Source organism: Lepus europaeus, chromosome 2 (assembly GCF_033115175.1).
Source record: "Lepus europaeus isolate LE1 chromosome 2, mLepTim1.pri, whole genome shotgun sequence".
NCBI classification, from domain to species: Eukaryota; Metazoa; Chordata; class Mammalia; order Lagomorpha; family Leporidae; genus Lepus; species Lepus europaeus.
The window spans coordinates 161,520,499-161,535,490 of NC_084828.1; the positions used below are offsets into that span (position 1 = coordinate 161,520,499).

The 14,992-nt window shown below is 46.7% G+C and overlaps 1 protein-coding gene across 2 annotated transcripts in view; it reads left to right on the top strand.

The window, feature by feature from the left end:
* The first annotated feature begins 542 nt into the window (after positions 1 to 542).
* RARB (retinoic acid receptor beta) overlaps positions 543 to 14,992 on the top strand; it is a 177,094-nt gene continuing 162,644 nt past the window's right edge. The window contains exon 1 of one of the 2 annotated variants that reach the window (XM_062215375.1): positions 543 to 782. Coding sequence is in view for 1 of the 2 variants with exons in the window: in XM_062215367.1 (XP_062071351.1) it covers positions 983 to 1,139 (157 nt within the window). In the remaining variant the exon portion in view is untranslated. Of the gene's footprint in view, positions 1,140 to 14,992 lie in introns of both variants that reach the window. The other variant, XM_062215367.1, reaches the window with a different exon arrangement.

Here is a 14,992-nt window from a genome sequence, read left to right on the forward strand (position 1 = left end):
TTTCCCAAGGGCTGGCCGCGGTCTGCGGCGCTCGTGCGCGCTCTCTGGGGGCCATGGAAAAGTACCTAAGCTCCGAGCAGCGGACCAGACCGGGAGGCGCTCCGGGGAATGTCAAGGGTGGGCAGGGGGCAGCGGCGGGCAGGGGGGAGCGCTGGTCTCCCGGCTGCGCCCTGGCCGCAGCCGCCGCGTATCCAGAGGCGCAGCCGGAGCGGAGCGGGCGCTGCACGTGAGCCTCGGCGGCTGCGGTGGCGGCACAGCTCCTCCCCTGCTCGCTTTCAAAGCCCCTGTCGCTTTGTGTGCAAGGTGAGAAATGGGCAAGGCAGCGCCGGCCTGCGCCGCCGCCGGCCTCCCGGGCTGTGCGCGTTTGCGCGGCTGCTGGGAGGTTTTAAGCGCTGTGAGAATCCTGGGAGTTGGTGATGTCAGACTCGTTGGGTCATTTGAAGGTTAGCAGCCCGGGAAGGGTTCACCGAAAGTTCACTCGCATATATTAGGCAATTCAATCTTTCATTCTGTGTGACAGAAGTAGTAGGAAGTGAGCTGTTCGGAGGCAGGAGGGTCTATTCTTTGCCAAAGGGGGGACCAGCATTCCCCCGTGCGCGCCGGGCGAGGACTGCGATGCCGAGGGCGCGGGCGACCCGGGCTGGGTCGCTCTGGGCACCGTCGGGCTAGGCTCCGGGACGCGTTCCGAAGGCTTTCTACAAGCGTGCGCTTGGAAGGAGAACTTGGGACCTTCCTGGGAACCCCCCGCCCCGGCTGGATTGGCCGAGCAAGCCTGGAAAATGGTAAATGATCATTTGGATCAATTACAGGCTTTTAGCTGGCTTGTCTGTCATAATTCATGATTCGGGGCTGGGAAAAGGACCAACAGCCTACGTGCCAAAAAAGGGGCAGAGTTTGATGGAGTTGGGTGGACTTTTCTATGCCATTTGCCTCCACACCTAGAGGATAAGCACTTTCACAGGCATTCGGTGCAGGGGAGATCATGTTTGACTGTATGGATGTTCTGTCAGTGAGTCCTGGGCAAATCCTGGATTTCTACACGGCGAGTCCGTCTTCCTGTATGCTCCAGGAGAAAGCTTTGAAAGCATGCTTCAGTGGATTGACCCAAACCGAGTGGCAGCATCGGCACACTGCTCAATGTAGGTTTATTTTTTTTTCTTCCCTTCTTCTACCGAGAAAAAAAAAAAATGAATTGTCTCTCTTGCATGCAGTAAAGACGTTGGAAATAAACTGCATCGGTAGCAAGACAAAGGGTTTAATGATTTAATGCTGAAGGGGGTGTGATGTGCTGGCGTGCTGTATTGATTCCCTCTGCTGAAAATTTCCTGTTAGATTCGGTTTTCCTCCCCAAGAACCCCTCCTGCAACCCTGCTGCTCTCCTCCCCAACCTTCCTGAGTCTTGAAAATAGTTTTAAAAATATGCATGCATGGGGGGGGGGGCGGGGGACAGGGTGACCACAGGACTTGGAAACATTCTGCAAGTAAGGCAGTTTGACACATTGTACAGTTTTTACTCAAATGTTTGGGGTGTAGGGGGGAGCGGTTAACTTTGCTGTTCTTTGGATTAGCTACCAGTTGTAGATCTATAACCCTCCTCCCCTCCTTGTGTGTTTCACCAGTCCAAAGTAATTAAAATATGACATCTTCCTTGCAAGGAATTTAGCCTAATTAAGGTGGCTGCTGCTCCCGAAGTTCATAAGCCATCAGCTCAGGCTGCTGCCTCCAATGTTTTCCTTGCGAAGGGAAGGCAATATTTCTTAGCATTGACCCTGCTGCCACCTTTCCGAGTCACTTTGTTGGTCTAAGAAGTTGCTGTTTTGCTAGAAAACTGCTGGCAGTGAACACCCCTTGGGCTGAACCATCCATTATTTCCATATCTCGCCTTTCAGCTGGGGACCTGGACGTTGGTTAAAGGAAAGGAAATATAAGTGGGGTAGCCCAGCTTTTTTTTTTTTTTTTTTTTAAATATTGACTGGTTATCTGATGCTGACACCGGGCCGAGGCACGCATCTGCTCCACAGTAGCTTGGCTGCAGGCTTGAGGGATGAGCGGGAGTCCTAGGAAATCCCACCTTCGGGTGGCCGTCGTGGGAGCCTGCAGGATGCTTCGCCGCCCTGACAGTGATTTAGATAAATGGCTCAGCTATCTATCAAAATGTTTTTAGTACTTTATTTGACAATTCATTGGAGCATTAGCCTGAAAATGACATTTTAAATCTTTGTTTTCAGAGAGGTCAAAGTTTAACTGGAAGAAATTGAGTTTTCCTAATAACAGGGTGACTTATCCAGAGGGAGAGAGAGGGGCTGGTGCCGGGGTGAAGTCGCCCTCTCTGACACTTCTGCTTGAGAACAGACACTTGCTCCGTGGGCCAGGAAATCAACAGGTTTGCAGCCGAGAAATCAATAACCGTTTGATGCCAGCGGTGTGGGCCGCCTGAGTTAACATTTTGTGGGGCCAGGGGCAGGGCAAAATGTCATTTTCAGAATTTGCCTTCATCTTCAGCTGCTCTGCAAATTTCTTTTCTTTCTGGTGGGCTTGTTTTCTTTCCAGCGATCTCAAAGAGAAACTGCTTGTTACAAAGTAATTTTTCTAATCCTACCACCAGATCCTTTAGCCCTGACCTCTCACAGCAACTGAAAATCCTATGAACCATTTCAGTTGGAATCCCAGAGAGCTGGGACTCTCTGAAACTTTTTCCTATTAGAGGAATTGTAATAAAATACGTTTGTGCTTTTTTTTTTTTTTTTTTTTAACAGAAGGAGGGGGGAATGCTTGGGATCCTCTGGCTAAGCCATCCGACCTTGTGGAGCTTTTTCAGTGTAGGCATTCTCTCTTTTGTAATTAATCCTCTAAACATGCCTATTAAGTTGTAAGAGTAGGGGGAAAAGCTTTGTTTGTTCTTGAACAAGTTAAACAAGGGATTTGCTTTATCTGGGGGAGCGAGTGGTGAATGTGTCATTCGCCTAGGGCTAGCCGATAAGCAAGAAGTGTTGATAACAGCAAAGTTTAGCTAATCACAGAAACTTGCATTAGACAGAGTAAATAAAGACATTCGACAAAGGGATTTCAGAAATTCCAGTGTCTTATTTTTGTAAGCAGGGCAATTAGTGCTTATTGTGGTCGATTTCACAAGGGCTGAATCCCACACTCCAACTTTAGGCTAAATGAATAAAATGTAAATCTTGTTTGTCGCCTGCGGAGTTCTTTCTCCTCCATAAACCACTTGAGGAGTGGTTGGCTGAGTTGTGGAGGTGACTGGGTTTTTAAGCATAAATAAAACTAAAGCTTTTTTTAAAAATATATTTTTTTAGAAAGATTCTAACATGTCTGTGCCACGCAGTATTTGGCTCGAGGTTGTGTAGCCAGTTAGGGCTTTTTGAAATAAAAGCATATTAGGGCTCCTTTTATATAAGTAAGAACGTAAAAACCACAACCTTTTCCATTTTACTTAATGGCTGTTTTGACGAGAAGCAGATCTGTTTGTGCTCTTAACATAGAGGAAACAGTGGGCAAAGAGGGAGAAAAAAATAGTACTGAATTCCAACCCAAAGTATTTTCTGCAGAGATCCTACTTATTTTGATGGTGTGTGTGCCTGTGTGTGTGTGTGTGTATCATCACTGGAGTAAAACCTTCAAACGTAGAACACAGCAAAAGCTTATTTTGGAAGGTGTAAGAATATTGCCCTTTTTTAAAAAATTTTAAAGACAGAAAAATGATATGCCAACCAGCTGCGGGTGTTGGAGAGCTTGTGAACTGCTTGTTATAAACAGTGGAAGTCGGGATTAGGGGGCTACTAAGGGAATGTGGTATGAATAATAGGACTGAAGGCTGCCCCTGGAAGTGTGGGAGCCGCGAAGTTTCTCCATGGGTACCTCCTGGGTTATCGTGATTCTAGGTGGCTCCAGATGTTTTCAGCATTAATTGCTCAATAGGCATAGGATACATCTTAGCGTGTTGTGACCTAAATATAGTTGCTTTTGGTGAAATGTCACGAGTGTGACAACTTCTTGGCCTTGTTCCCTGTCTTCTCCCTACTCGACACATCAAAAGGAGAGAGAAAAAAAATATTTTCTTTTTGAAAGGGGATTTTGTCCATTAATGAGAAGAAACTATTTTTAAAACAAACAGTAGCAATGTGTGATTAGAGAAGGAGAAAAGTCCTCTTCTCAAAGCCCTTGGACCCAAATTTTAAGTATTAAACAGTATCTAAATCCTCTCCCAGTGAGATATAAATTGGGGTCAAAGTGGCAAAATCAAAGATACCCTCTGAAAGAGAGACTAAATAAAGACTGACAGCCACCGTATGAAGTGAATGGGGTTTTGAATAAATATTTCAGTGAAAAGGAGCGATTGTTTTGCTAAAGTAGGACATAATTTTCTGCTGCTCTGCCACAGGACGATGGTAACTAATACCCTCAGAAGACGAGAAGGGAAAGGGACTTGTGCTTCAATCTCAGAAGGCAGGGCAGGGTCCTTTTAAAAACAAGTGGACGTTTTCCCTCCCTAGAAAAGAAGGAATGTTCAAATAGAGGCAGTAACCAGACAATTTAGTATCTTTAGCAGAGGAGTACTGATGTGTAACTTTAAAAGAAGTAAAAAATGCGAGTTCACCTTTGTGGCCAGACCAAGGTGAAGTCCAAACAGTTGGAAAGGTAGCTATCTGTCCCTTACATGTGCGCCGTGGAATTGATTGGGAAGCTGTAGTTAGAATGTGAGTCACGGGCCCCCACGCAAAGCCTTTGCAAGGAATCAGACCTTCGTTTCCTAATAGATCAGTGGCCAGCATGGCAGTTTCTGATAGGCCAGCTGACCGTGCTCAGAAGTTGGCTTCTCATTTCTGGAAGCCTGGCTCTGACCATAGGTGACCAGTCAGTATTATCCTGGGTTTGTCTTTAAGGCATAAGGATCAAAGAAAGTTCTTCCGGATAGCACGTATTTATAATTTACTTTCAACATATGTTAAGCCCCCAGGTGGCCAAAAAGGAAGGAAAACCTTACTGTTTGCTCCCTTGCACAGCCTACAGATGCTCATTAAACTCTGGCCCAGGAGGACAATATATGATAAATGATAAAGATGATAAATTCTGCTCTCAAGGAATTTGCATTTTCTAAATCAGTTTTTTTAAAAAGTTGAGGATTTTTGAGTGAGAAAATTACTCAGAGGATGGAGATGTAAAACCAAGATGCAAAATATAAATTTGTTTTTCAAGTGATGAAGGACTCTAACAATAAATGCACTGATCATTTTGGAATATCTTAAAAAGAATCTTCTATAAAGTGTGAGTACATGTAAGTGCCAATAAATTTATCCTTAAATGGCATTTTTATACTTTTAATGTTCTAATATAAATTCAGTTAACTATCAATTAAATAGATTATTTCAGAAATGGGAGTCTTTGATGAAGGTTAATCAGAAAAATCTTGGCTAAAAACCTTCCTGCAGTTATTAATGTAGACTCTTGCCTTTCAAATTACAGGGTAGTTAGGGCAATCATATATCTCTGATTTTCTAGAATAACGCACATTCAAATATACTGCCACTGTTCCCACATAAATCATTGAAATATACCAGATATTTCAATATTACGACATCTCCTAGGCTGCCCCTTGAACCCAGGAGTGGCACAGAAAGTCTTTGTTTGGATTCCATGGTCAAGCTAGCCAGGGCACTTACAACTTAATTTTCCCATTGTGACTGAAGATGGCCTTGTGTTTCTGGGTCACTCTTCTGGACATGAATGCCTTAGGCAGCCAACTGTAGACCTGTAGGTAGAAGGCGGCTCCTGCAGAACCGGAGTGGGCTGTGGGTCTCACTCCAGCACCTGTGCACCGGCACGTGGGGTGCAGAGGTGACAGGGTGGCAGTGCAGTGGAATTAAATTGCTGGGAAGACTTCTGTATCAGCCTTTTGCCGGCTTCTTACAAAGCTAGAGCTGGAGGTGATGGAGGAAGGTGGACAGAGTTAACTGAGGTTTCGGATTTATCCGTATCCCCTTGGTAAGCGGCTTGGCTTAAGTACCTCTGGTTAAACAGGAGAGGAGATAACCTCCATCTGCAAGATCTAATAACATAGCCTCATCAGTCAATATGTTGCTCTGATTTCTCTTCTCTTCATTCCTGGCTTCCTTACTTGGTCACTGAGGTGTGAGGTTTCCATTCTAGCTCAGTCCCAAGCCCCTTTAAATGAACGAAAAATAAAGTTGCCAAAGTTCTGTCTATGGAGCAAGCAGGGGAGGGGGAGTTTGCAGGCATTTTATACATTCTCTTGAACTCTCTCTCGGAGTTTCTTAGACAGGAGTGCAAACAGGCAGTGGAACTGCTGACTTGCTCTTTCTCTGGCCTTGCAGGATGGGGAGCTGAAAGGGGGCCATTCAGTAAGATAAGACTCCTGGCCCCCTGCACGATAAGGCGAGGATAACAGGAACTGACGTCAGCGAGGTGACCCAGGCTGGCCAAGCATTTCCTCTAGTCAGGGCCTGCAGACTCCAGGAGTCTCCAAGCCTCCCACTGCCCTGCTGAAGTGACCCAGCTCAGGGGAGGGAGAAGGGAGAGAGTGAATTTTAAGGAGGGGGGGAGGGCTCGCCATCGTGGGTGCCCCCGATTCCCCAGCTCGGATTTCTCTAAAGAGAGCAGAGAATGTAACTTCAGGGGGGAAGGAGCGATTTTAATAAAAGTTGATTCTGAGATTATTGTTTTAATTTTACGTTGTCACATAATAGGTGTTTCTAGCTGGCCACCTTTTCCCACCGACATCTCACAAGACAGTCCATCCTGCAGTCACCAGCTGACACCCACCCACAGACCTTGCCAGCCCTCCGTACAGCACAGACCGTGAGGGAGTTCAGTGTCAGGGCTAATCCCCGCTCCTCCTATTTACTTTTCCAAGTCCAGAGTTCCCACCCCCATCCACATCATATGACAGCACTGCCAAAGCCGGTTCATTTGCACTGGCCCAAAAACCGCCAGGCAGTTTTCCTGCCTTCTCTGCGTTGGTTCCCCCCACCCCACCCCACCCCCCCATCCCCCGAGGTTTTGCCTTCCAAATGAAGGATCTGGCTTCTGGGGTTGGGAGAAGGAGCAGTTCAAATGGAAGGCTGCCCATGTATTCTGTTAGAGTCCCAGGTTCACCGGAGTCCCCTCCTGTCTTAAAGACAGCTTCTTCCTTTTTCCATTTTAATTAGAAAACTTAAAGGAGTTACCCATCTCCCTCATTTGACCCAGGACTAGTGGAATGTTTGTTGGTGGCGGTGGTGGTGCTATTGATCAACCACTGTTTGCCACAGATTAAAATTTTACCAAATTTGGTTTTTTTTTTTTAAAAAATAGCTGAACTCAGAAGTCAGCTCCGACCACGTCAGAGGAATGTGTGCATCAGTCAGCTAGCAAACGAAGACGAGTGGACCCCATACATCCTAGTTTTTGTCCAATGTCCGGAGCGAACGAACACCTCATATAATAAATCCCTCTTCTGCAAAAGAGCCGAGCTCTCCACGGCCACGGTGCCTTTGTCGTGTCATCGTGGTCCACAGCGATAAAAACCGCTTTCAGCTTCAAAAGATTTTTTAGGGTCTGGTCTATTGGAAAGCTTGAGGGTATAATTAACTCGAATGGAAATAGAGGCAGCAAAATGTAGTTCCTGATGTTTTAATTTAGCTCAGTACTACCATGTGTTATTGGAGAGAATTCTTAAAGGCAAACATAATTATTTCATTATGGGCTTCAGAATGCTTTCATTGCCTTTAATGACAAGAAGCTGTATAAAAAGGCATACATTTTAATTAGTCCTCCTTATATTTACATCATATAAATAACAAATAATTGATGAAAAACAAGTCTTGGGAATGGATGATTTCACATGGTGCGCTGGTTACAGTTTAATGATGAAACATTTCTCTGTTGCTTTGCATTTTAATTATCTAGGCATTACTGTAGTGGGGCCATGGAGCTAAAATACCATCGTTGTCGTTTTATTACAAAAAAAATCACAATTAATGCCTCCAAGTTGAAAGCGGGAAAAGGTAGCTAGATGCTGGTCTCCTAGGAGGTAAATTGCCCGGTGCCGTGAATTGTGCCATGTTTGTTAGCGCTTACTTGGGTTACTTTTTTCTTTGCCCCTTCATCCTTTTGGGTTAAGATCGTCAGGGGCTTCCCTGGCGTTTTTAATGCCCTCATCTTCTGCCCACCTTTCCTTCTCTCTCTGCTGCCTGTGTTGGAGACCAATGTGACAGTGCCTTGCTAAATGTGCCCGGGGAAGCACAGAGAGAGTTTTTCTGTATTCCAGGCCCGCTCCACCTTTGATTTTATATGAAAACCCAGTCCACATGATTCATCCGTTGTGGTGTACAGAACACTAATTGTTATTATTGATTTTAAATTCCATGACCATTGCAAGTAACCCAGATGACTGGCAGATAAAGGGTAATAATCCATGGAGTTCTGGAACTGCTTCGCGTTTGTCTGGAGTACTTTATGTGATCAATATTAACTGCCCCATTGAAACTAACTGCTGTATCAAATAACAGTCAATCAAATGAATGTGCTTAGAGATTATTTATTGAAAGCTTTAATTGTTCACTGGGGCCCTGCTTATCAGAGGAAACAATAGGAACTAGAGATAGGATGAACAGGTTTGCATTCCCAGGGAAAGTTGGAGGATGTGGACACGAATGGGGCAAGAATTTCCAGAAACCCACTGGGCAGGGCAGAAGTTGCAAAGCCTGTCAAGGGGCTGTTTGGAGAAGAAGGGGTGAAAAGCTGTCACCCATCAGAGCTCACTGCCTGTCCCCGCTCCACCCTTCCTCCCACCCCAGTACCCAGCTCTCCATCTCCGCTCCCTCCTTGCTGCTTGATGGGCTGAGATGATGGAGATAGCCTGACTGGACACAGGATCGATTTCTCAGCTCGGAAATGGGAATAACAATGTCTACATGGCAGGATTTGTGGAAGGATTAGAGATCATGTACGTTACAATTCTGTTCTCATCTTGAAAATATACGGAAGTAACTGGATAGACTTTGCTCATTTATTTGAAAGGCAGAGTGACAGGAAGAGGGGGGGAAGAAAGAGGGAGGGAGGGAGAAAGGGAGAGATCTTCCAGACCACTGGTTCATTTCCCAAATGCCTGCAACAGCCAGGGCTAGCCCAGGTGAAAGCCAGGAGCCTGGCCCTCCATGCAGATTTCCTACAGGAGTAGCAGGGGCATAGGTTTTTGAGCCATCGCCTGCTGCCTCCCAAATGGTGTAGCAGAAAGCTGGATCAGAAACAGAGCGGCTAGTACTGGAGCCAGGCCCTGGGATAGGAGACGCAGGCATCCCAGGCAGCGGCTTCACCCACCTGCTCCAATTTTGATATGACACTTTGGGCTTATTGCCTTAGTAGTGAACTAATTTTTTAATGCCCTGTACATTGTAAATCTCTGTCCCTTGGTGCCATGGTTCCTCTCTCGGTAGCTCACTCCCTGGTTGGCAGTCCTTCCTGTCTCTCACAGTTTGGGGAGCACAGTGTGCTTGATTCAGAGGCATGCATTTACCAGTTACCCAAGATTTCCTACAAATGATTGACTTTTACAAGTGAGCGTTGTCCCCCTCAAAGCTGCCATGGTACACAGCCTGAAGACATTGTTGGTGGTGCCTGCTGATGGATTAGATCTCACAGTGTTCGACCCAGCAGCCGGCTCTCGGGGTGGGCATTCTGCCTAGGGGTTAAGATGCTGCATCCCACGGCAGAGTACTTGGGTTTAGTTCCCTGCTCTGCCTCTCGACATCAGTGTCCTGCTATTGTAGACCCTGGGAGGCAGCAAGGATGACTCATGGGATTGGCCTGTGGCTGCCCAAGTCAAAGACCTGGATGGAGTTTCTGGCTTGCAAGCATTTGGGAGTGAAAAAGCAGCTGGGAACCCTCTCAGCTTCTCAAATCTGTTAAAGCAGAGCTCTTGGTTGTCTGCCGTGTGCCAGGCTCTTTGACAGGATTGGTGGGGGATGCTAAGGATTCAGGCACCATCCCTGTTCCTCCTGGGAGAAACTTACATACACAAGTCGTTGTGCCACCCCTTCGAACATCTCAGGACTTCAAACCTGGGATTCATGATGGAAAGACCGAGAAACGGCTGAGAACCCCAGCTGGTGTGTAAGATGGGTGGCCAAGTGACTTGCCCAGTTTTGTCACAGTGGAACAGGCGTGATGCTTTTCTGTGTGTGTCGCTTATAGGCCGTCTCAGGCAGTGTCTCCCTAAGAGCAGTTTTAAACCCAGCTTGCTTCTACAAGGCACTCGTATGTATGCTTCTGGAGTGTTTGATACATAATTCTGTTCTTTCCACAGCGGCTTTGATTAGATGAGATTTTTTTTGGCAATTAGAGATTGGCTTCCACAATTTACTGCTGTGTGACAAACCATCCCAGATTTTGTGGCCTCGCGATTTATTACCTCGTATATTCTGTGGCTCGACTGGGCTCAGCTGGGCAGATCTCTGATGCCACATGATGTCAGGAGGGTGCCTCAGCCCAGGCGTAACGGGGCTGGAAGTCCAAGAAGGCCCCTTCGTAGAAGCAGGCACCTGACACTGGCAGGGAGCGCAGCCGTGTCCGCGTGTCCAAGGAGGAAGCAGGCGCTCCCAGGACTCTCAGCGATGCAGAGCTGGCAGAGTTTCTGTTCCTTGTATTGTGCTGGTTACGCAGTGACAGGGCCAGCCCAGTGTCAGCCCCCTGCCTGTCGGAGGGGGAGTGGCAATGTGCCACAGACATAGCCTCTGTGCCCCTCAAAATGACAGAGGATATTGTCCTCTGAAGCCGGCGAACTTGGTCTTTGGACTGCTTGATCGTTGGTGAAATTCTGCTCTGCCTTACTTTTTGTTGTCAGTGGATCCCAAGGCCTCAGGGGGAAGGTAATGTGGTCCTCATTTTTTGGATTGGAACATTGAGGTCACACCCATAGGACAGGTCTCCGCAGTCCCAGCTCTGGCAGGTGCATTGTGCCACCCCTGTCAGCCCGGTGAAGCATCCCTGGAGAGTTGGTGTGCGTCCTAAGAGTGCCAAGAAAGAGCCATGGAGTGTTTTGGTTTGGGGGAAAGGTGGAGAAGAGGGCTAGAGGACTGTCACTCACACCACTTCCTCTGATTACGTTATCTTCTCTGATATAAATCACAGCCTTTTAAATGACAGAGGAAGCTCTGCCCCAACTGCGTGGCTGTTTTACGCTGTCCCCTCTTTGTGTTTGCATCCTGTTTGTTGTGGGAGTCTGTGCTGGCCTGCTCACCGCGGTGGTGCACAGACGTCGGGAGCGGGATTGGCCTGTGTTTTCTGAGGGTTTACGCGCAGTTGGGACATTGTACTCTTACACTCACAACCCTCATCTGGAGACAAGCACTGGTGATCTGTGCTCAGTGGTGCCTCCTCTCATGGCTGTGTCTTCCTTGACCAAAAAACACCCCCCACCCAAAGACAGAAACTTTCTAAGAGTTAGTGAAGTCGAATTGATTTTTGCTATCTGTTTTAATTATGTTGAGAGTGTGCCAGACTTAATTGTTACTATATGTAATGAAATTTACATGATTTGGTTATTATTATTGACTTCAAATAATGCTCTTATCTCAGTGATTTCAAATATATTTTCTTTTCTTTTATTTATTTGACAGATAGAGTTAGACAGTGAGAGACAGACAGAGAAAGGTCTTCCTTCCATTGGTTCACCCCCCAAAATGGCCGCTACGGCCGGAGCTACACCCATCTGAAGCCAGGAGCCAGGTGCTTCCTCCTGGTCTCCCATGCGGGTGCAGGGCCCAAGCACTTGGGCCATCCTCCACTGCCTTCCAGGGCCACTGCAGAGAGCTGGACTGGAAGAGGAGCAACCGGGACTAGAACCCAGCGCCCATATGGGGTGCCAGCGTCGTAGGCGGAGGATTAACCAAGTGAGCCACGGTGCCAGCTGTCAAATATATTTTAAATACAATGGTTTTGTGTTTTGGATTTTTATATACCACCTTCTACCTGTTTCTTTCATTGGAGTGGCATAAGTGCTCTTGAATTTTATATGTATATGTAGTTATTAGTTTTGAAAATTGACTTATCTGTGGGAGCAGAGAGACAGAAAAAGAGCACCCTTCAATTGCTTCTCACCCCAAATACCTGCAATGGTGAGGAGTGGGCTGGCTGTAGCTGGGGTCTTGGAACCCAGTCTAGTCTCCCATGTTGGGGGCAGGGACCCAGCTGCCAGAGCCAGCTGCTTCCCAGGATCTTCATTAGCAGCAGGATAGAATCAGGAGCCAGAGCCGGGAATCAAACCCAGGTACTCGGTTAGGGGACGTGGGCATCTTTCCCATCGGCCAAACACCCGCCTTTGGAAGAACCAGAGACAGCTGGACGGGTTGAAGCGAGTTTCCAGAAGTCATGTAGTGGATGGCCATGCGAGCAGAGGTAAATGTGTAGGAGACTGACCTGGTACACCGTGCAGTGCACTGGAGTTTGGCAATCACTCTGTATGCACTGCCTCTGCTGTGAGGCACCTTGCTTTTTTCAGCTGTAAAATGGACCCGTGATGCTTAGTGTGCTAGTTTAAGATCAAAGACATAAAGAAGAGTGTGTTTGACACCTAAGGCTTGTTAATACATTATTTTCTCCAATATTATTTTTTTTTCTAATGTGGAAAAATTGAAAGCACTTCACAGTGAGACGCTGGATACCTACTACATCTGCTGTTAAAATGATTGACTTTCTTCCCTGTAGTTTTTACACTTTTCTTGTTTTGTTGATTGGGTTCCTTCACTAAACTGGGAAATCTCTCAGGTCAGACATTTTCTCTCTGCTAGTGTCACGCTTGGCCCAGGATCAGTTAGGTCCAGGGATATGTTCAAGTACACAGCCGTCTGATGTACTTGGTGTCAGTGCTAGCCAAGAACTGTCTACAGTGATGGAAATCGTAACTTAATTTTTTTTTTTTAATTTGAAGGGCAGAGACAGAGTGAGAGGCAGACATAGAGCAATCTCTCATTCACTGATTCACTCCGCAGATGTCTTCAACAACTGGAGCTGGAGCCAGGAACTAAGTCCAGAGGTCCCCCATAAGTGGCAGGGACCCAAGTACAGTTTGCTAGCGTGTGCTGCCTATTGGAGTACCCATTAGCAGGAAGCTGCAATGGAGAGCAGGGCCAGGACTCGAACCCAGGTACTCGGATACGGGATGCAGGCATCCCAAGCAGTATCTTAACTGCTGTGCCAAATCATCACCCTGATCTATTATTCTCAAATCATCACCCTGATGTATTATTCTGTGATGTCCAATAGAATTGTGTGGCTATTGAGCGCTTGACATGTAGCCAATACATCTGAGGAAGTGGATTTTTTTTTTTACATTTTAATTCCTTTTAATTAACTTTGAATATTCACATGTGGCCAGAGACTGCTATATTGGACAACACATATCTGTACACTTCAGCTATTATTTTTTCCAATATTTGTTTATTTCCGTTTCCCTTTAGCCTGTGCTCCTTTCTCCTAGCGCTGTGCACAAGCCCTAATTATCTCTTTATGTAGATGGTAAATAGACGGCAGGAGAATGTAAACATAATACTGCAGGGTGGTGATTTCAGTCATTGTTTAACTGCTTTTCCTTCTGGGCGGAACTGCTCTTCCTGGGGCCTGGCAAATAGTTAGCACTTATTTGGTAGAACTAAGATTTTAAGGAATGCCTGGGGTGGGGGTGGAGGGGGTGGATGGCCTTCAACTCTCTTTCCTGTAGCAGTCATGTGGCTGTGGCATTTGTGGTCTCTCTTGTGCCTTACCCCTACGTGGTTTTCAGATGGACACAGAGTACCTTCCAGCATCGTCAAGCTGCTTTCAGCTCAGCGTGAGCCTCTCCGCAAACTTCAGGATGAGAGAGAGAGAGAGAGAGAGAGAGACAGGGTTCAGTTTGTCTTCTAGAAAGTGCTGTGCACTCTTCATCCACAAAGGCCTTCCTCAGCTCATATAGGTCTGCTCTTTGTAACTTAGGAGCTGGTGCACAGTAGGCGTTCTGTAGGTTCTGAGTGTTTGTTGTTCAGGGAAAATTTAGGGGTGCGGTACAGCAGGTTAAGCTCCCACACAGAGCACTGGTTCAAGTCCCAGCTTCCTGCTAATGCTCCTGGGAAAGCAATGGAAGATGGAACAAGTGCTTGGGCCCCTGCGGCCCCTGGAAGAGACACAGAGTTCTTGGTCCGGTCTTGGCTGTCACATCCGTGTGTGTGTGTGTGTGTGCGTGTGTCTCCCTAACTCAGCTTTTCAAATACATTTTTTTTTTTTTATAAAATGAACTTGGGATCATCTCAAGCTGTTTCTACTTGTACTTGTTTGTACATTCCTGGGTCACTCAAAACACCTGCAATAGACTTGAGGTTCAAGTGTGCTTCTTATGGCAAGTCCTCAGAAATGCATGAGCTAGGAATGGGTGTTTAGCCTAGTGGTTTCAGATGCTGCTTGGGGACATGGCAGCCCCTATCAAACTGCCTGGGTTCAAGTTCTCTCTCTTCTCCTACTCCAGCTTCCTGCTAATGCATACTCTGGGAGGCAGCAGGTGATAGCCCAAGTACTTGGGTCCCTGCCACCCATGTGGGGGACCCAGATTGAGTTCTAGCCTCTTGGCTTTGACCTGACCCAGCCCCAGCTGTTGTGGGCATTTGGGGAATGAATCAGCAGGTGGGAGAGCTCTGTCTCTCTGCCTTTCAAATAAATAACATTTTCAAAATGAGTGAGCTGCAAAACAGCTTTTCTGAAAGTAGAAATGGACATTTACTTGGGCTTCTGGCACTCACACGGGTGTCCTGGAAGTGGATTTTCTGAGGTGCCTTCCATCAGCCAGGATGTTACCATGCCCCCCAACTTTCTCCTCGCACCTCCATTTTTTTATCCCTACCTAAAAATAGTGTGAAGAAAGGAAATAAAAATACAGCTAAAACTACAATCAAGAGAAACTCTTGAACTCAACTTTGCCTGCCCACATTCTTTCGAGTTGTGCTTCATTCTTTAT